This window comes from Ruditapes philippinarum, unplaced genomic scaffold, assembly GCF_026571515.1.
Source record: "Ruditapes philippinarum isolate M1 unplaced genomic scaffold, ASM2657151v2 ctg4873_1_1_1_1, whole genome shotgun sequence".
Classification (NCBI taxonomy): Eukaryota; Metazoa; Mollusca; class Bivalvia; order Venerida; family Veneridae; genus Ruditapes; species Ruditapes philippinarum.
The window spans coordinates 47,045-68,568 of NW_026858676.1; the positions used below are offsets into that span (position 1 = coordinate 47,045).

Genomic DNA, 21,524 nt, shown 5'->3' on the forward strand with positions numbered 1-21,524 from the left:
GTTAATTTAGGCTCCCATTGACAAAAGTAGGGTAATCTACTTTTGACTCAAAATTCAAATTTATTGCTATCTAGGAAATTCTGACTGATATTTATATAAGAGAATGCACAAACTATTTTTGGGAAGCTGTATTCCCTATTATTGGTCAAGAAAATGTTGTCCCTTCTTTAAAAAATGCCAGTTTTTATTGACACTATATATTAATGCTGTGTTTACCTATGATGTGTAGAGCAAATTTTTTACTCAAGATATGTTTACATATAAAAAGAGGCTGTATAGTAATTATCAGTGTTTTTTTTTAAATATCAAATGTGGGCATAATACACGGTATCGTTAAATGTTCTTTTAAATATATTATCAATTCAAATATTTATAAGGAAAAATAACTCGATATGATCATAACAGGAGTTCAAACCATTGTTAATTGTTTAAATTTTGCCTTATTGCAGGAGATAAGCTGAAGTGAATATTGTACATTTAGATCTCTTTGTGTTGACCTTGTTCGAATAGTCTGTTAACTATATTTAGATACAATTCATAGATATAAAAGGCAAAAAATGGTGAGTAATAACTTGTTTTACCGATTATCCACATTTCTTTATTGTTTTAACATAACGAACATAGTGACTTTGGCAATTAAAATATATTGGTTTAATTGGTGATAAAAATGTAGAGGTTGATCAACATACATTTTATTCTGGAACGGGGGAAACCCACTAAAGCATTGAAAAAGAAAACAAATAATTGAAAATCTCAGACTTATTTTTATCACAAGTCTATTCTTAATGAGAGATTATGAAAAGATGCCCTGTAGCACCGGCTTATACGTTTTATTTTTCAGACATGGACCAATATATCAAAAATTAAATTGATAAATGGTTTAAATACGACATTTCACTTATTAAAGTTACATGACGTATACTCGTTCATATTTAGAAGATGCGCCATTCTGTAATAGCAATATATAGTGAAATCATATAGAATCTATAATTAACATGCTTGTGCATTTAATTTTGAGATATCTTAGGGGCAATAAAAAAAAATCGCAGACTTGTATCATGCAGTCTATAAATGAGTGATCTTTAAAAGAGCAACTCTTACATTGGTCATATGTATTCAAATTCGTAGGCATAGTTGAAAAAATAAGTGACAAGATAACCGTTCATAAAATGTCAACTATTGAAACACAATGCTGTGATATTTCCGCCTACACTCCAATATCCATTTCATTCCCGAACTTGGATTATTCTCATGGCAATTTTGATGAACCTATGTGTCATATATTTTTAACAGATGACTCAGTTCTTCTTATTTTCGTGTTTAATTGCGCAAAGCGTGGGATTGTTTTTCGATGCTGAACTTGATAAGGGATGGAGTGTATATAAAGTTAGATATGGTAGACAATATGATGCAGTGGACAACATTCAAAGGTGAAACTCCATTTAGAAACTGAGTGAAATTGATGAATAAAATGACATAGATTTGTAAATGGTAATTCGCTTAAGCAATATCTTTTTCGATCCTAAAGATAAACAAGTACCATTCTTACTCATTATGGTTAATTTGCTTAGACCTATTATCAGTAGTACAAATCTAATGTTCTTTTAACTATCATTGTAACAACATGAAAGCCCTTTAATTCTTAATTGATAAATGTTAAATAGTTTAATATATCTAATAATTAGTAGGTTTTATTACTAGGCGTGTTATGTGGGAAAGAACCATACATTATATTCAAGCTCACAATCTGGAATATTCACATGGGTTGCACACATACACTCTTGGTCCTAATCAATTTAGTGACATGGTAAGAAAATCTAAATCATCATTCTGTAAGTAAATTTCCTAATGTAATTATGCGAGATGGTTAAATTTAGATGCACTATATTCAGTTATTTCATTTTGATTATAATGTGTAATATCATATTTTTGTAATTCTTCTGAATACAAGCCCTGAAGGCGAACAATGTTGCAAACTGATATGTGTCGTAGATAACAAAATATTTATCTATACAAGTTGTTCAATGAAAGATTAAAAACACATTCATTCTTCAAAATAAGGAGAAACAAAATCCCTAAACTTATTATTTTAATTGTTTCAATGTGCTATTCTTTTCTAATTCCCAAGGCTCCTGAAGAATTTTCATCTCTTGTAAATGGATTTAACGAGTCTATCGAACTAGATCGGAACGTTTGTAGTGTGTATGCACCACCGAAGGATATCACTTTAGACAAACTAAATAAAACAGTTGATTGGAGAACACATGGTTATGTCACCAATATAAAGGACCAGGTTTGTCTGAAGTCTTGTATCCTAGAAAATTCCCTGAAAGATATAATGTTTTATTTCAATATGGTCGCACCTGTAATGGTACACGGATGTGAGCTCTGGGTCTTTATAATCATAAAACGTCAAAGTTTGAGTGTCATTTAAAGTCCTACAATGTGTTTGATTAAGGTTTCATCCAAATAGAGAAAAACGGAATTCCTGAAGAAACCCAAAAGGGCAATACTGAAAGTTTTGCAGGCACGGTTTGATTTTGCTTGTCATCGTTTACATGTGTTTTCAAGTTTCATAATTGTTACATTTTAATAAACAATTATTACCGACAATGTACTACTATTTGATAATGTTCACAACTAATGTGATATAATTCATTCTAAACATTGATTGTTATGAATATAAATGTACGCTGGGATGAAATGATTCTAGGGTATGTGCCGATCTTGTTATGCGTTCTCTGCAACTGGAGCATTAGAAGGACAACAATACAAGACAATTAGACAGCTTGTTTCAATCTCTGACAAGAACATAATTGACTGCTCCTATAATCAAGGTATGTCTGTACTAAAATCACTACCCATTCCTTAATCGAAACTGCGGCATTTCAATAATGTTTTCGGTGGACATTTATTCGTGTGACGAATGTCAAACTGTTATCATGGTTGATGTTATTGTTTTCTGAAAGCTTGTTCCATGAGAACTTCAACAGAGATCCTTAAATTCTGGAGGTGTCTCACTAGTGCCTTCCTTACATATTCTCATTGCACACAAAGAATGTTTTACACAAAACGTCATTTCAGTCCAAATATTAGTTTTATGAAATTCTAGAATAATCATATTCAATTACATTAAAATCTTATCCTAACTGTCTCTCCACTATTCTTCGCTAGCGTAACCGAGCGAAATCGATGATCTGATTTTAACGAGATTCGATCATATTGAAAATGTACTAAGTATTACACAAAGATGGCTTCTAAATATAGTCGTTAGGTTTTTTACATGACGGGACTGGAAATACTTTTTTTTCGTGATTTGTGTACCGTTTGCAATAAGTCTGGACAATAACTTGTATGCAAAATTCCAGATCATTATACCAGAATAATTATTTAATGGTAAATAATACATGTAACCCATTTATGACAAAAGTAAGAATTTCAATTTAATTCGGAGTATATATATTTCATATATGAGTTATCTTTTCATATCTTTCAGTTTTTTGTGCCCCATTTTGTTTATGTAAGAACTTCAAATCCTATGTTTTGGGGCTTTTTCTCATCAGTCGAGTTCCTTTAATTGTAAAGTTTCAATTCTATCATTCAATTTGAAGGTAATAAAGGATGTGATGGAGGTACTTTTAACAATGCTTTCAAGTATGTCATGGAAAATGGAGGTTTGGTAGCAGAAAAATCGTACCCATATTTACCACGTGTAGGTTTCAGTATCAGTATATAATAGAAGTAGATTTAATAGAAAATATATTAAACACATTGTAGCATATTTTTGTCATTACGGTTGTGTTTTTTTTCCATTCCTTTTCGTGCTTTTCCTTCTATTGTTTGTTTTATTTGATCAATTTTATGAGGGGAATGCTGAAAATGAAATCAGACATGAGATATAGATATAGAAAGTATTTTACTTTTAATTGATAATTGAGACATAAACACAAGTATGTGTGTCGAAAATTCTAAATTACCGAACTTTATTGTTTTGCATTAATGGGATTCTTTATTAACGATGTGATTTTTCTTTCAACAGGTCGATAAATGTAGTTTTGAAAATAAATATGTAATCGCAAATATGACTTCATGCCGAAGCATTCTTCCGAGTTCAGAGAGAGACCTTCTGATTGCTGTTGCTCTTGAGGGACCGGTCTCCGTGGCAATAGATGCAAGTCAAAAAAGTTTTCAAAGCTACAGGTATATTAAGTTAAAATACCTAGTATGTACATGTATTTGTTCTTGTGGATGTGCAAACTACTGACATGTATTCCACATGGAACAAATACATACTCAGTGAAAGAAGTATGGTATTATAATATATAAACAAGAAAAGCATTGATGCAAAGCATCAAAGGGCGTCCAAGCAAGAAATGCAGCAAGTGAAGATGAACTAGTAAGACATATGATGACAAGATATTCTTATAAACTTTTCAATGGTTTTTACCAGAATTGTATATCAATTATGAATGAGCGGACGAAAGACATTGTTCATTATGAACTTTGATTGGCATGCTAGAGATTAGAATATTACTTGTTATTTCTTTATGACCGTGGTTATTAATAGCAACGGATTTTGTGTGTTTGCGTTTGTTTACCCTCGCCACTGGAAAGAGACCATATGGGCGAGCAACGGATATACATGTATACAATCATTTATAATCCATTGGTAACGCATGATCAACACCACACTTGTGTAATTGTCCCTTATTATGTTATCGCTATTAGCGAAGACCCCCTCTTAAGGTATCTATTCACACTTAGTAAAAATATGACACTGGTTATATTACCATGTTGATCATGTTGAGCATAATTGTTTATTATACAATAATTGTAATATCTATTAATTTTGATAAAAAAATACAGATTTTATGAACATTGTTTTGTTTTCTTTTTTGTGTTTTATGTGCTATTTTATGTTTACTTACTTTTTTTAAAATTTAAATTGTAAAATAAATTTTAAGAATTCAATTGTCATATTGACCGACGATTATAAGTCAAAAATTAACTGGAAAAAGTCAGTAAGTAATGGTTAATCTTTCAATATATAATATTGTTTATTCTTATATTCTTAAACCATGTACATTTGTATTTTTCTTTATCATTTTTTAAATTATCAATCAATTGAATAATTCATAAAATCTAATTTGTAACTTTGAATAATTCCTCGGCATCTTTACTAACCACGAATAACAAATTAAATAAAATGTTTCAAAGTTGATAGTGTCGTTTTAATACCATAAAAATGTACCTTTTTTCTCAATTATTGTACATATTTATTGTAGATAAAATGAAACATGCTATTGTTGTTGTTCTTGTTGGGTTTTTTTTCGAATTGTATGTTTATGTATAATAATAATCAATAAATTTGAGAGTTGATCTGTGTTAACCAAATTAACTGACAAACATTCATTTTGGAAAAAAAAGCTTATTTATCTGTAAAATATTTGTTCTGTTCTGTAACGATATCAAACATCTACTCCAAAACCGGGAGAGACCGGGTACTATTCGCCGGTCACTAGTAAATCCCGGGAATTACCGATAGGAGCACATCCCTCTATAAATAGATTTTCGGAATATTTAGGTCATCAACTCATCATTGGGATAAATGTACAACAATAACATACCATAATAATCCACTGTGTAAATAAAAAAAACCGAAGAGCGCGATTTATTGACGGAAAAGGTTATTATTTCATTTGAAAATGTTTGCAAGTTCGCTATTCATTGTACCACGGAATTAATTAATAATCAAGCACCTTCATACCGATCGGAATGATCGGCTTTTATTATAACCGACTAAAAGGCTCGAGAAGTTGCTGTCGCCCTTTCACAAAATCTGATTTCATTCCATAAAGGGGCGCCGCGCTTCGGCGCGGATGCCAAAAAAACTAATCATGACAGCAAATGTGTGATATATCGTGAGGGCGGTATTTATTCGGCAGATTTAAGATCCCAAAGCATGCTATCCTTAATCTGTAGATTATCTTCCATTAAATATATGAAGCAATTAAAATTTAGAGTCCGGAACCTGAGTTATTGACTTACTTAAAAGCCATCGTAACTTATGTGAAATAAAACAGATTGAAACGTTTTAAAATAATATATTTAATATATTGATTATCTATGTAAGGTATAATCTATACTAAAAAAAGAATTTTCGGAGAGAAGACAAAAGGGCAAAAATTTGCTTAAACACAATAAAACACCGTTTTGCTTCCATGTTTTCGACTTGTCGTCCCGTGCAAAAAGAATTGTCTTTTAATACTCGACACCTTAGACTTTTCGGTGTGTCTATCCTCAATCTGTCACACAATCTTGAACGCAAACCACAATCATATCATCAATTGACAGTATAAAAGTATTTGAAAAAAGAAATCACTAATACTTATCTATACGAATACTGTTTGCCAACTAAAGCTGAACTTTAGGAAAAACATTAGAATTATACGTACTAAACGAGGTTACTGTATAAAAAATTTAAAATCGTATCTTGTTTCTTTTTCATTTTATATATACTCGTATATGGCTCTATAATTGACTGGTTTTTACTGATTATTTCATTATTTTGGTGAAAAAAAAACAGGTCTGGAGTATATGATGATCCAACATGTACAAATAAACTAAATCATGCTGTATTAATAGTCGGATATGGTACTGAAAACGGACAAGATTACTGGCTTGTCAAAAACAGGTAGATGTTATTTCAATGCAATCAGTCTCATTCAAATAAACATAATGTTTCATTTTCTGAAAAGCATAGACTGCCTGACTGCATTTCCTAATGGATAAGATGTTGGTTCCCGGCAATGAACGCTTATTTGAAATCTATATTCTCTATTGAAATGAAGATAAGCCTTTATTTGAACAAAAATTTCGAGTGCACTTTCCGGATACTGGTGTGACGAAACGTTATAAAGAGTTCATCTGTAGTCGGGACCTAAACTACGAGACATGTTTAGTTTAATCCTATTTATTTAAGCTCGAGTGCGAAACAAGTACTTGCAACTAATTTTAATCACATTCGAGTCTGCCTCTTGGAACTAACTAGTATTGGTGTCATACGAGGAAACATGATAGTGACCCGAGTAGGGCTCGGACCCTTGATCCCTGTTTTGAGAGGCAATCATATGAACTATACTCCTTATTCATCTCTACATTCACAATTTACAATTTATAAAATTGTTGTTTTTTAAAAATACGATGCTCAAATTTGATATTTGAAAATACTGGGAAGAATTTTACAGTCTTTTTGAAATGTTAAATAAACTTCTTTCGAGGACATTTGAGCCGTGTCACGACAAAACCAACATAGTGGGTTTGCAAACAGCATGGATCCAGACCAGCCTGCGCATCCGCGCAGTCTGATCAGGATCCATGCTGTTCGCTATAAGTTTCTCTACTTGTAATAGGGTTTGTAAGCGAACAGCATGGATCCTGATCAGACTGCGCGGATGCGCAGGCTGGTCTGGATCCATGCTGGTCGCAAACCCACTATGTTGGTTTTGTCGTGACAACCATTATGTTGGTTTTGTCATGACGCGGCACATTTTACGTTTGATACTCTAAACAAACACTATAGGTATTAAAACAGTATGAATACATAGTGTTATTTAAAAAGCTGGGGGTTTTTCAAGGAAGGAACGAATAAACTTGACCACTAATAGGGAATACAGCTTCCCAAACAAAATTCATTCTGGCATATTCAGTTAAGAATTTCTACAATAAAAGTAGTTTACACAAAAAATGAGCAAAGTATAGTTTTAATTATTTTGTCTGTCCGTAGATGTACCGATTTCTTTCTTTTTCTTTCATTGTGATAGTTGGGGAGCACAATGGGGCGAGAACGGATATATCCGGATAGCCAGAAACAAGAACAACATGTGTGGAATCGCCAATAAAGCAAGCTTTCCTGTGATGTAGTTTTTCTTATGACACTCAAAACTATATCTAAAAGAGAACAGTTGAACTGAGACTCTATTTATTTGAACACTTTTATGTGTAATCCTTGATCTGTAATTATATATTTTGTCTAAAATTGATACATTTTGTTTCTATGCCTGTCTGTGTGTGTATTCAATTAGGTGACAAGTTATCTTATTGCAAAATGATGAAATATTAGTAAATGAAAGAAAGTACCTTACGTATAACTTGTAAACCTATTAGCAAAAAATTTAATTTCATTTTATACATCTCCGTAAATGAATGTTAACTGATAAAATTTGATAAAAGTAAAATATTGAATGTTGGAAAATATGTGGCGGCCGTATTTCACTCTCCCCGTATTTCAATCTCCCCTTGCCACGTGGTAGTGATCTTATGCATGATGATGAAGCACAGCGACTAAATGAATGACGAATGATTCTAAAAACGACAAGTAACTGAAAAATAAGATTTAGCCCACGTTCCTATAAGATAATATCATTTATGTGTAATGTTTCGATCCATTGATACACTTTTGACCAGGTAGATATTTTCAAAAATGTCCTCCAGGCCATTTTGATATGACTGATGCGTGATACTTGTCCAAGTATCATTGTAAACAGTACCCGGATGACATTAATCTGTAAACAATGAATATCTATCTGAAATTTGCATAATAAGGTGGGTTCTGTTACCAATCATTATGAATGGGATTGAGACAACAAGTTGAGATTGTTTGGTGATGTATATCTCTTTAAGAAAACGTAATTCAACAGAAACAAACACAATAAAGCGTTTCTTGATTAATGACTTAAAGAAGCACGCCTCCAGATTCATGTTAATTTTTATATAAATTTTGGAAATGTATTTAAAAAGTAAAATATTGTGAGGTGAACAAATAAAGTAATTAACATATTGCAATCGGCACATACAATCCAAGAAAATTACCAAAATGTGGTCCATATATGCATAAACAGTCCTTACTGCTTTAGTAACGAGGTAGAAATAAGGTGATAAAATACTGCAAAATCAGTCTTTATCCGCATATAACATGTAAAATATAACTTGGATCTTCAATATTTTTACATTTCTTATATATAAAATTTTAGTGCATTTTTCTCCATTTTGATTTTCTTGACATATTTTGGCTCATCTGGAGGCGTGCAGCTTTAAACATGGTTTATCACTTTAACGAATATGTAGACACGTCGATTTAAACAAAGTGAATACAAATCAAAGACAAAAAAAAACGCAAGAAAAAATAAAACAATTAATTTTCAAGAAAATGTATAATATTCTATTACACTACCCTGTGTAAAGCAAGAGAACAAGTTGTGTCGTACATGAGTAGATGTATCAAAACTTAATATCTAAAAGTGGATTGGTCTACAATGGACACATTTTCCATAAGTATTTCAAATATTGATAAAATAATAGAAAGGTATCTTTTTGATGTTAATTAAAATGTCGCCTGAATAAAAAAATGATAAAGTATTAAGTGATTTAGTATGAACATTTATATGATGAATAATACTATTTTGTTCTAGAGCATTTAATAATCTGAAATATAAAGATAATTATGTAATGTCAGATCGTGTATCTCGCCCTTTCGGTTTGTTGTTCTGTTTGATACATAATATTTTTAAAGCATTTATTCATTGTATTTTAGACTTTCTATTATAGATTAATTAATTCACTTGAATATGTATTACAAAAGTTAATGAAATATTATTTTAAAACAAAAATGACCAATATCTGTTAACAGAGCGTACTTAAATTAAGCAATATTATACCATATTTGGAATACAATTTCTTTGATAAACACATCATTAAACCTTAAACCTTTGATCAAATGACAATGATTTGATTCAAGTAAGCTGTTAAGAATTTGTTACATGTTGACAGAATTTTAATTTCTTACATAAAATACCGGTTAATATCAAAAACAAAGATACCATCATCTGTTTAGTCGAGTGCATAATTTGTTGTTGACCAGAGGTCATTTGTTCGATATTATCTTAATGACTTCAATGACCCTCCCGACAATAAAACAATACAATACATGAAAAAAAGCCTTTGGCGGAAAGATACACATGCGCAAAGAATTCCAGCACGCCTTGATATTTGCGCCAGTAACAAATTTGCGATATCTGTTCATAGAAAAAGATTAAAATAAATGTTTATTGAGAAAAATGATTTGATTCGTGAATAAGATACTACTATTAATATTTTTCTTCCTCTGAAATTTCGTAAGAAATGTTAAACTGGATATATTAGATGTAAAAATGAAGGGAACTTTATTTTACGGACTATTTTTCGGATTTATTTGTGCGTGTGTATGTTTTACAGAGGAAGATATTCAAGGTATGAAATTAAATCAAAATTTAAAAGAAATCTTATAAAACTTAAACATGTTTTAAACACCATCAAGAACTGGCCCCATGTTCACAAAGATTTAAGGATCAGGATCAAATTAACATTAAAATAGTCTCCATTGGTTATAATCATAGATTAAATATTTGAATTTAACTTGATGAAACTGGACTTAAAATACACTTCTTCAATATTCATTACATATATAGAATTTGAAAGCTAGATTTTAAGTTATGTAGAACAGTGTATTTTATCTTTTCCAAATGAAAATTGGTAGACAATGAAATCATGGAAATCTTAAGTTATAATATCATTTTTGTTATAATTGTGAGAAATTGTTCATAAATAGCAATATACAAGTTGTGACAGACTTTGTCAATCTCAAAATTTTCAATTTGTATTTAGGAATAGAACCAGGCTGATTCAAGTAGATTTCTGTTAGAATCAAACATTTATTTCTGTATACGTTTCTAACTGAATGTTGAATGACTGTTTGCGTATATTTTTTGTCATTAAAATTGTTATGACGATGCACGTTATGTTTCAAATAGTGCAATTTTATCTGACATTGTTACACGTGTTTCTGTTAAATTTTCTTTAAAAAATGAATTTATATGACTTGAAATGAACTCATAATCGAAATGTATTTCCTTGATATTTAGCTTGTCAGGATGACACTTTCGGCGTTATCGTCTGCAGCAGCGTTAATTTCTACAGGGAATGTTTAGTGTCCGGAGCTAATCAGGTTCATGCAATCAAACTCAACAAGAACTTTACACGTGCAAAGTGCGAGTTTAAGAAAACGTTTGGATATCGTGGCAACGCAATTTGGGTTTCCGGCGGTTGCAGCGGAGAATTCTACTTATGTTACGAAGGAGGTATATACAGGGATCCTATATCATATACTTACATAAACTTTTATTTCATTATGTCATTTAATTAAAAAATATATATATCAAAAGAGTAATTTATTTTATTATTCAAAATTAATATACATGTATAGATCTCACAAATAATTTACTTTAATACTTTTGCAAACTATCATTTAGATCATAAAAATGCACTGGTAGCTAAATCCGAAAATGAAATGTGTACTTTTGGCAACTTAAAACACGAATGATTTACAGAGTCGTCGGTCTTAACGATTATTTTGTCTGTTCATATTTAAAGGGGTATAATCATATCTAAATGTTATGTTACCCATGTACGAGTAATAATTAAGGGACGTCTGCGGCCGAGTGGTTAAGGTCGTTGATCTCAAGCGAATTTCATCTCACCGCTGTAGGTTGGAGCCGTGCGTACATGTGAGAAAGCTAGCCAGCTAATTTACGGAACATTTGTGCCTGAAATAATGTACAGAGGTCTGAGGTCTTCATCCACCAGTTATGTCGCCTTATGACTTGTGTGCGAAGTAAAACCCCAATAAAGAATCTACCCGTATAATAATGTCGAATAACAACTTTGGGATATGATTTTATGTCAACATTAAAAACCTCATGCACTTGTATCAGAAAAAAATAAAGTGAAAAAGTGAAAGAGAACACATTATTTCTAATCTTAACATACTGTTCATATTTCCAGCTCCGATGCCAAGTGGTAGACCCGTGACGTCAGTTCCTGTCAAAACGACAAAACGTGATGTTGCAGTAGTTAGTGCATCGTCTATAAATGACAACAACAGTAAGTGATCTTTTACATCTTTCACGTCATCTGTAAAATTATTTCATCTAATTTTATCAAATAATACTGTTACCTATTTTTTATTTTTAGCAATCGATGTCTTAGCTGTCATTCAAAATTTATCTTTTTGTAATTATGTCACGACATTCAATAACAGAAATTTCATTTATCAATGTTTATGCTTTCATATATTGCAACATAAATAGAAGCATCCGAAAATATCACTATCCGTTTTTGTATTACAGTTTGGATTTACGTAATAGTCGCATCTGGAGTTGTCCTTGTTGGTATTGGTCTTATCGTCGGATGTGTTGTGAAAAGACGGTATGTTATAGGTATCATCATACTTTCTACATCGTTTATTTTATAAGGCAGTTATGGCGTTCCATAATATATCTTTCAAATACAGATTATTTACATATTCATATTTCATTATCAAAATAGGTGCATTTTGGTCAGATTTCAAAATCGGTCAGATCACCTCTTGCCAATCCTATTATCTAAAACTATCCAACTCCTATGCGTATTCTCGTCCTCTGTCGATAGGTCATATACGAGCATATATAAAAGGGATTAAAGAATAAATAGATATTGTCAATGCAAGAAAATTTAATATTTTATATTGAATAATCGAAAAAGTAAAACACAAACGACTTCACCATATAGATTCAAGTATTTAAGGCATAGTGCGATGGCCTAGTGGTTATTCTGCCTGACTCAACCAAGAATAATGGGTTCGAACCCTTATGTGGAAACGACTATGTTTTCATCAAATGCCACCAGTATTGGTTAGTTACTTGACTCATACACGAGAATTGTTAAAATATAAAGCTAAACAAGCTTAGATAAATAATATTTGAACTAATTATTCAAGACAATCATTATTAGAATAATTATCGGAATACAATATAGAGAGAAATATTAAGAGGATATTTTTTCGTTTGCGTGAAATATGGTATATATTTTCACGAAACATGATAAAATGCCACATATTTTCACGAGCCGGTACGGCGAGTGAAAATATGTGGCATTTTATCATGTTGAGTGAAAATATATACCATATTTCACGAAAAACGAAAAAATAGCATTTTTATTTAATTTCATTATCAAAGAAAATGGTAACGAATCCCTTTGCTTGCTACCAACTGCAATTGTACAGCGCGCAGTAATTTATGCGTAAGCACGCGCTGTTTGGCGCTACATTGTGACGTTATGTAAACAACTCTTTTAACGTCTGTACAGCGTTAATTACTGAATTAAAGATATTGGTGTTTGGATTAATTTTCTTAGTTAGACCATTTTCTATCATGCTAGATAGTTTTCAAAACAAAATTCAAGAAAAAGTTGTTTTGTATTTATCAGATTTTTCAAACAAAACTGCGAAAGAAGTCCCTTTAAATGAATATGAGTTTTGACTCCGCCCACTTTCATATTTATATTTCATATTCATTTTTAAAAAATATGAAATATATTTGACTGATATAGCACCATATTTCATGGGTAAAATTGAATAAAATGCCGTTGTAGATTATTTGATTTGGTGACGTCATTTTATTATATTTTAATTACAGCCAACAGGACGACAAATCCAGACAGCTTGCTGAGAAACGGCAGATCAGAATAGAACTAAAGGAGCATCGCGAAAATATGGAAGAAAACGGCGTTACCATGGTCCCCATTGCAAATAGGTCACTCTCTTTAGAAAGTATAAATTATGGCGATTCTTTTAATTACGGTTATGGAAATGAGAAAGAAGGCTCCGTCTGCTCAAGTCGTAGTTCTAATTCCGGTATGACGTTAATGTCTGCGCGCACAACCGGATATTTAATGAAAACGAGGCCGGCTATACATGGTAGCATGAGACGAATGCAAGGCGGAATACTTAAGAAAGGAATAAGTACCCCTGACATCAGTGTTCTTGGTAAAATGTATTCCGATGCCAGTATCAACTCACATCACCACAGAGCATCTCTGCGTAGGCAAAGCAAGAACTCTTTGGTAAGAGGTAGTCAAAGCAGTTTAGAAAGTGTAAGGGAGGTATGTAATAAATACAAAGTTTTCGAAATCCCTCTAGAAACGAAAATACAGCAACAGTACAGACGACCTTCAAAATATAACACAGTCAGTTTCGGTGTCGGAAGCAGTCAGAGAATTAACGATAGTAGAATATATTCACTTCCGGAAAACATTCCTAAAAATAGCGCTGTAGGATTCACCAGAAGTGCGCATGAACAAGCATACAGATATAGCATGAGGAGCTTGCCAGGAAGTACCAGAAACAGCAGACGAACAAGTAGTCGAAGGGTAACGAGAGCAATCGTTCATTCAAGGTCACCTAGTGACACGCCTGCTTGTACACAGAAATTCTCTGACACTGCAAGTGACGTCAGTGATATCAAAGTACATCAAAAATCGAAATCAAACCACAGTTTCGAGCAGTCGCTCAAAAATAACACAGCTTATGAAATACCACGTGATACACAATATCATGACCCTACTTCTTTAATTGTGAGATCAAAGTCTCCACAGCCGAAGCAAACATTTAATTTTAGAAATGAAAGATCAGAGAGTCCTGTTTCTGTAATCTCAAAAGCAGAAAGTATTTATGAAATTGTAGATAAACTCAAAGTAAATAAGCCCAAAACTCTTCCTAAGCCTAAACTATTACCGAAGCCAAACACTGCAAATGCAATTTATGCAACTGTTAACAAAAGCTATTTCAAGGCCGCGTCAAGAGCTGGAAAGAAAGATAACGTCATATGTTCTACTTTTGACGTCATGTCAATGGAAGATGATGAAGACGATGCAATATCCGCAGAAAGAGAAAGTCAATACGCAAGACCTGAAGCGTTCAAACCAACATCGACATTTACAGTCAATGTGCCAACGATCTCACTTCCTGGTGTTTCAACTGGTGACACTAAAATTTAATTCTTTATTGTTCATTCACACATATGACAGCGTTGGCATGCAGACGAGAAATTTTATTGTTGATGAAAAAAGAAACCCTAAGTTGACTTACGGATCCAACCACTTGCCGTTTTATATTTTTGTTTGCTGCTATGTTTCTTGTTAAATTATACGTTCTTAATGTACATAATCGTATGATCAAATGCCATATGACAATAAAATATCTACTTATATAGCGTTCAATCTTTCCATGCATGTGACGAATTCATAATTACTGTAATATTTAGCAGTGTACAAAGTAAAGCATAATCCCGGATTGGATTTACTATGTAATTGATTATATTATAGCAAGTATAAAAAAGTAATGTATTGCCCTCTTATCATGTTGAGTGAAAATATATACCATATAACCGTTTTATTTAATTTCATTGTAAAAAATGGTAACGAACCCCCTTGCTTGCTACGCAACTGCAATTGTACAGCGCGCAGTAATATTATTATAAAAATTTATAGATGCGTCTTGTTTTGCACGCGATATTTGGCGCTACATTGTGACGTCATTTAAACAACTCTTTTAAACGTCTGTACAGCGTTAATGACTGAATTTAAGATATTGGTGTTCGGATTTATTTTCTTAGTAAGACCATTATCTATCATTCTAGATAGTTTTCAAAACAAAATTCAACAAAAAGTTGTTTGATTTTGGAGTGGTTTTGACTTAGGACAATCTTAAGATACCTTTAAAACACTCCTAGACTTAGGACTGTTTTTGGTCATAACTTTAGGAGTCATAAGTTAGGACCTTTTTTAAGACTTTCTTTGAAACGCAAAATTGTCACAATTTTTAACTTAAGACAAATTTAAGACTTAGGACTCTCCATGAAACGCAGCCCAGGGCTATCCTATCTTTTGACGCTTATCTGAGGTGAAATTCACAGATTTAACGAGCATTACACGTCTTATTTTCTTTGTTGCATATACCCATTGTTTTGGAAATTATAGATCAATATATATTATAGTGATTATAGAATATTATAGTATTACAAATCTAACATTAGTCCTTCTTTCAGACACCTATAGATTTAATTATTTTGATAGAAACAGTTACAATAAAAAGAGTATTTTCAATTAGGATTATTAATTATGAAAACAGTCATTGATCTCTTTGACACTCACGTTTGTTTATTTATTTATTTATTTATTTATTTATTTATTTATTTATTTATTTTGTTGTTGTTTTTTTTTGCGAGTTTGGTTATAAAAAAATTTATAAAAAACGTTTGACCAAGAGTAATTATGAAATAATATGTATTTACTGTATACATTAAAATTTTTTAAAGTACTAAAGGGAGACAATAGAGTGGGAGTGACATTGTACTAGCAAACTGGGTAATACCCCCTTGTATTCCAATTTCTTCTATTTATTATAATGCAACAGATGAAACTTGTCCTGCGAAACCTGTTATCGAAGACAATCAAAGTATACAATTAATCATATAACTATTCCATAACTGTTCTAAAAATAAAAATACTAGAAAAACAGTAAAAATAAAACAAACAAAAAATAAAAAGTACAAACAAGTTTTTGTTTATCATCTGTTTTTATCAACTCCTATCTAAATATGTATCATATCAACAAACAAAAATGGCATCTGGGTATTAATGAAACTGTAAAAGAGAGTATTTTACCAGTATTCATTAGTGTTCTTCATAATCTTAACTTCTAATAAATCTTACATGAATCTCAAGACAATCCTGTCGTTACAAGTTTGACTCTTTTAATTAAGTTCATACATATTTATATGCCAAGCAAAGTTAAGAGCAAGCACAGGTTTATATAACAATAAAGAAACTTCCGGTTCTCTTAGTTAAACAATCGGGCAATTAACATTAAATTACGTATATCAGCGTTGGTCATCAACAGACGAAATATTTTTGATAAAGTTATTTCACCTGATCATAATAACATTATGTTTGTCACAACTTCATTATTTAGACAACTTCAATATTTAGACAACTTCAATATTTGGGTTAATACTTCGCAAACAAACAACATGTACCAAAAAACATGATTGTCAATAGGTCCCTTTTATTCTTATATAATTCTTACAAGGTGACTAATACTTACGATAAGAAATAATACTGTGGCTTCATCTTTATTTGAAGTTCAAGCTGTTTTAACTTTCACTTCCTTCGCTACTTTTTTTATTACATGTGTACCTTTTACTTCCTTGTAGTAAAAAAGGTATCGTGAGTGGTAAAAGGTTGTCATATTTGCAAGTATTCTGTGTAAATTGTCATCGGCAGAGAACCTGCATCAATAATAATAATTGAACAATGCTTTCTTATTGAAAAAGGTCCAAAGGCATCCAAGAATTTTCCTCCTTTTGTCTTTTTCTTGAAAGAATCCGAGAAATAAGAAACTTCCAGTTTGGTCCATCCATGAATAGCGCTCCCTGCATTGTTATGTTGAAACACGGACTTTTAAGTTGAAAGAATAAAAGAGTATCTCTTCTTCGGGCAAAAATTAGTTGAAATAATCCGAAAATTCTTTTTCATCCAAAAAAGGATCCATGTGTCGACTACTTCCGGTTTTGTTGAAAGCGACCTAACTATTAAAGAGAGCAACTCCATGACAGTACAATAATTCAGACAGTCATCAATTGCTCCCTTCAGCATTCGGTCATATTTAGATTTAACCGGAAGTCACGTGATGATGAATGGGTGATTACTTATTTTCTACGATTCCACCACGATCTGTCGTTAATAAGCCAAGTTCCACCATCCACAGTTCGATCTAAGAGCCTCCGTGGCAAACCGGATATAACACCATGTTCATGGTCATCTGTGGGTTCCAATTCAAAGTGATTTTTAAGATAATTCGCAGTAGCTATTATGCCAGAATGTGGATTTCAAAATGACAGCTGATTCATAATAAAAAAATGAATTAACTTTTATGTGGTTGGTATTTTGAAAAAAAATAAAATTACTTAAAAAAATATAATAATGAAAGTTATTTTTAAAAATACTATGAACCAAGCATTTAAATTATTTGCAGCGACTTTTTTACTCATATTAGAATAAAGCAAGGACAATGGAAAGCGGCGGAAAACATAGAAAATTAGAGAAGCAGTCCATTTTAAATTAAAAACTACAAAGAATGTCCCTCTAAAAATTGAATGGGTCTTTTAAAAAAACCTGTTTTGTAGAGGTGGAAATGAACTTATTTTAGTAATGGAGTAAAATATATACTTTTTAACTAGTAATTTGATACTGATTTAAAAAAAAAAAGCTTTTAATTTTTCTCTATCATCATCACAATCATCATCATCATCATATCACCATAATCATCATCATCATCATCATATCATCATCATATCATCATCATCATTATCAACAACAAAAAAAATTATCATCATTTTTACCATCAAACATTTTATATTTCTTTTTTTGTTTTTTGTTTTTTTTTTTTTTTTTTTTTGTTTTACATTCAGCTGATAAATGTAACTCGACACCAAAATAAACTTGTTAAGATGCTAGTAAATAAAGTTTACGATTAGAGTTTTCAACCGATTTTCTTTTTATTCACTTACACAAAGCAAATAAATTTAAATCATTATCTTGCTTTTGTTGAAATCTGACAAAGTTTTTTAAGTGCGGAAAAAAAGTTGTTCATTTTTTTTTCAAAATATGGTTTATGAACAGTATATTTAGCAGGCAAATAAGCATTTAAATAAGCATTCCGTTTACAAAACAACAACAAAACATTAAACATATATATAGATCAATATATCGCAGAAAAATCATTGGTGATGAATTAAGAATAATTTTACATATTTCCTAACTTTAAATCGAGAAAATACTTTGCCATCTCACTATATTATACATGAAAGTTCTCATTTAGCGGGTCGTTAACTTTAGCTAGAGAAACAATTGAGTATTGTTTTGTTTGCCTACACCAGACAAGTTTGGCATCTCGTGTTATCTCGCATAATCTCGCTAAATTATTTCATATTCAATGAAATATGAATCAAATCTATTCTTCTATTCTACACATTGTACCTGTTACGTTTGAGGAACGGGAAACTACGGGTTATAAACTATTTGAAGCACTTGATTACAAATTTATGGCGTTCTTCAGATATTTATGACCACGAAAATGTTCGGAAGACAAACTTCACAATTCGCATAAAATATCGCTCAAACAATGCCCATCTTCGTATGAATGTTTGAAAATAATTTCACAGGTGTTATATTGATTTTAAAATATAAATATACAACTGTATTAAAAAAAGTAATCACAGCTGATTTGTATTTCGTGTGGCGTGACGAAAAACATGAAAACACGACATTATCACCGTTTATTGCGTTTTTGCATAATGACACAACTCGGCTAATTCGAATGAAGGATATTGTAATTCGAAATAAGCGTATTCTAGAATCAAATGAAATTGATACCATACATGTATGTTTCTAGAAATGAATCAACCTTAAAATATTTTCCTATACTAGTATATTATAGCTTATTATAAAGTTATAAAGGAAAAACAAACAAACAGCGGTGTGCAATATATTGCAATATATTGAATAACGCAATATTTTATCTGGCAATGTTATATCGCAATATGCTTTCAGACATCGCGACATGTCTTAGCTATAAAATTTTAATAAAAACCTAAAATTCTATTGAAGATAGAAGTGTTATAAACTTGTGCCTTATGCATAGGTCGACTTCAGATGGCATTTGTTGTTTAAAATCCCTCATTAACAATGCTACTTTTAACACAGCGCGGGGTATTCTATTAAAGGACCTCTCATGTACGATTTATTTGGACATAATACTAAACGATAAACTGTTCTTTAAAGATTCTGAAGGTATTGCCCTTGATTGCCAATCATCTTAGGAGTTGGACCATCATCTTAGATACTGATAGATTACAAAGAGTTTACTCATCATTTTGAAGAAACAATTAGTTGGATTTTAACATGTTTATCAAATATAAGAAAAAAATACAGAATGTATTTACAAACATTTACTAATATTATTCCTTTTACTCTCTTCTTATTATCATTATCATGCAAAGTCGAATTTCGATTAAAGTTAAAATATAGGAGGTTAATTTGTTACAAGCAATGAAGATATCATACAATATACCTTTGATATTAAAATTTACTGTGAATAAATTTTGAAACATAAACGTAAACAAGAAATAAATAAAATTTAAATAATTAACTTTGATGTGTCTTTTAATTTCTATAAACATAGAATGCAACTAGAAAATTACTTACGTTTTCCTCCTTCCTTCTACATAAATATCCAAAAACTGTGCGTTTCAACCATTCCCAAAGGGGGCGTAAATTTTCATCAGCTCCATAATTGTCAAATTTGTCGTCTGCTTTCACTTCCCAAGCTAACCATACCAGCTCCCGCCAGATTTGCGCACTTTATACCCAACTATTTCATGGTTCTGAATGTATTGCGATCAAATTAAAACTTTCTTTTATGCATATCAGTGAAGCAGACGATCAAAATCAGCTTCAAACATGTAAACCTCGGTTTCCCAATCATGATTTTGCACACTAATTTCACCGTGCATAATTTCTGAATCTTTATCAATTTCGTTAATAAGGGTAAGATAATTCAGGGTCTGTTCTCGTGAAATACAAGCTCAGTCTAATCAAGTTTGAAATAGGACCGCCAATATATCTTCGTATAGACTTGCTGCGGGCACGTGACCAGAAATATATGATAATTAGATGTTGCTTATTCATAACCACTTGTTTTGTTTATATCTAAGTAAAAATATATTCATACTTATTAATAATCTACGGAGATAAAACACGTGTCTCTTCATTTCTTCTGACATGTCAAAGTTCGTCTGCTACATTACATAATTATGATAAACCTATCTGCTTCGGAATATTTCGGTCAATATTTCTGTTTGATTCCCATCCGTAAATTTCCAAAATGTAATTAAACTTGAATAATTTACAAATTATAAAATGTGTGCATTTTTAATATTCGCAAGAAATATTTTAAATATAATTTATAAATTGATTTAGTTTTTTATACTAACTATTTGTTGAAGTAGAGCTCTATACCTTTCGAACGCCAATGTAAGCAGTTTTTCAAGCTATAAAGTATCTCGTTTGGGTTCACATGAAATACCGGTATTGAAGATAAACGTTACCGCTGTAAACAGTTACCCTCGAGCTAGATATTCCGGTCTGTACCGGCAGCCGGTGTAAGATTCTTATAATATTAATTATATAACATGAAAAACAAGTTACGTTATATGAACACTATAACCTAAATCTATAGTTATTTTGCATGTTTTGACTTGACGAATGCCTTATAAAAGTTGTGTGCATCTAATGCATTTTTTCCCTATAAAACCCTAAAATTTCTTATAAATTTATAGTGAACAACCATCGTAATATTAAAATCCAGAAAATTTATAAAAGTGCCGCATAAATAAGATTTTTGACAATTATTTGCAAATAAAATTGCTGATTTAGTGTTATCGGATGCTACTAAAACTGTTTTTGATATTTGGTAACCATGAATAATGTATTAAATCATGAATAACAATTCATGATAAATAAGGACATAAACCGAAAACTCATAATTAATTAAA

The 21,524-nt window shown here is 31.3% G+C and overlaps 2 protein-coding genes across 2 annotated transcripts; both read left to right on the forward strand.

Moving 5' to 3' along the window:
* Positions 1-1,263: 1,263 nt before the first annotated feature.
* On the forward strand, positions 1,264-8,726 carry LOC132753920 (procathepsin L-like). The gene is made up of 8 exons (XM_060744473.1): positions 1,264-1,430; positions 1,702-1,807; positions 2,129-2,293; positions 2,714-2,837; positions 3,612-3,712; positions 4,040-4,200; positions 6,587-6,694; positions 7,824-8,726. Exons 1-8 carry the CDS (start codon positions 1,294-1,296, stop codon positions 7,921-7,923), a joined length of 1,002 nt encoding a protein of 333 aa, XP_060600456.1. The 5' UTR covers positions 1,264-1,293; the 3' UTR covers positions 7,924-8,726.
* A 1,285-nt stretch (positions 8,727-10,011) lies between these two features.
* LOC132753921 (uncharacterized) lies at positions 10,012-14,914 on the forward strand. The gene is made up of 5 exons (XM_060744474.1): positions 10,012-10,287; positions 10,959-11,174; positions 11,878-11,976; positions 12,222-12,300; positions 13,548-14,914. The coding sequence occupies exons 1-5, from the start codon at positions 10,209-10,211 to the stop codon at positions 14,905-14,907; spliced, it is 1,833 nt and encodes a 610-aa protein (XP_060600457.1). The 5' UTR covers positions 10,012-10,208; the 3' UTR covers positions 14,908-14,914.
* The last annotated feature ends 6,610 nt before the right edge of the window (positions 14,915-21,524 follow it).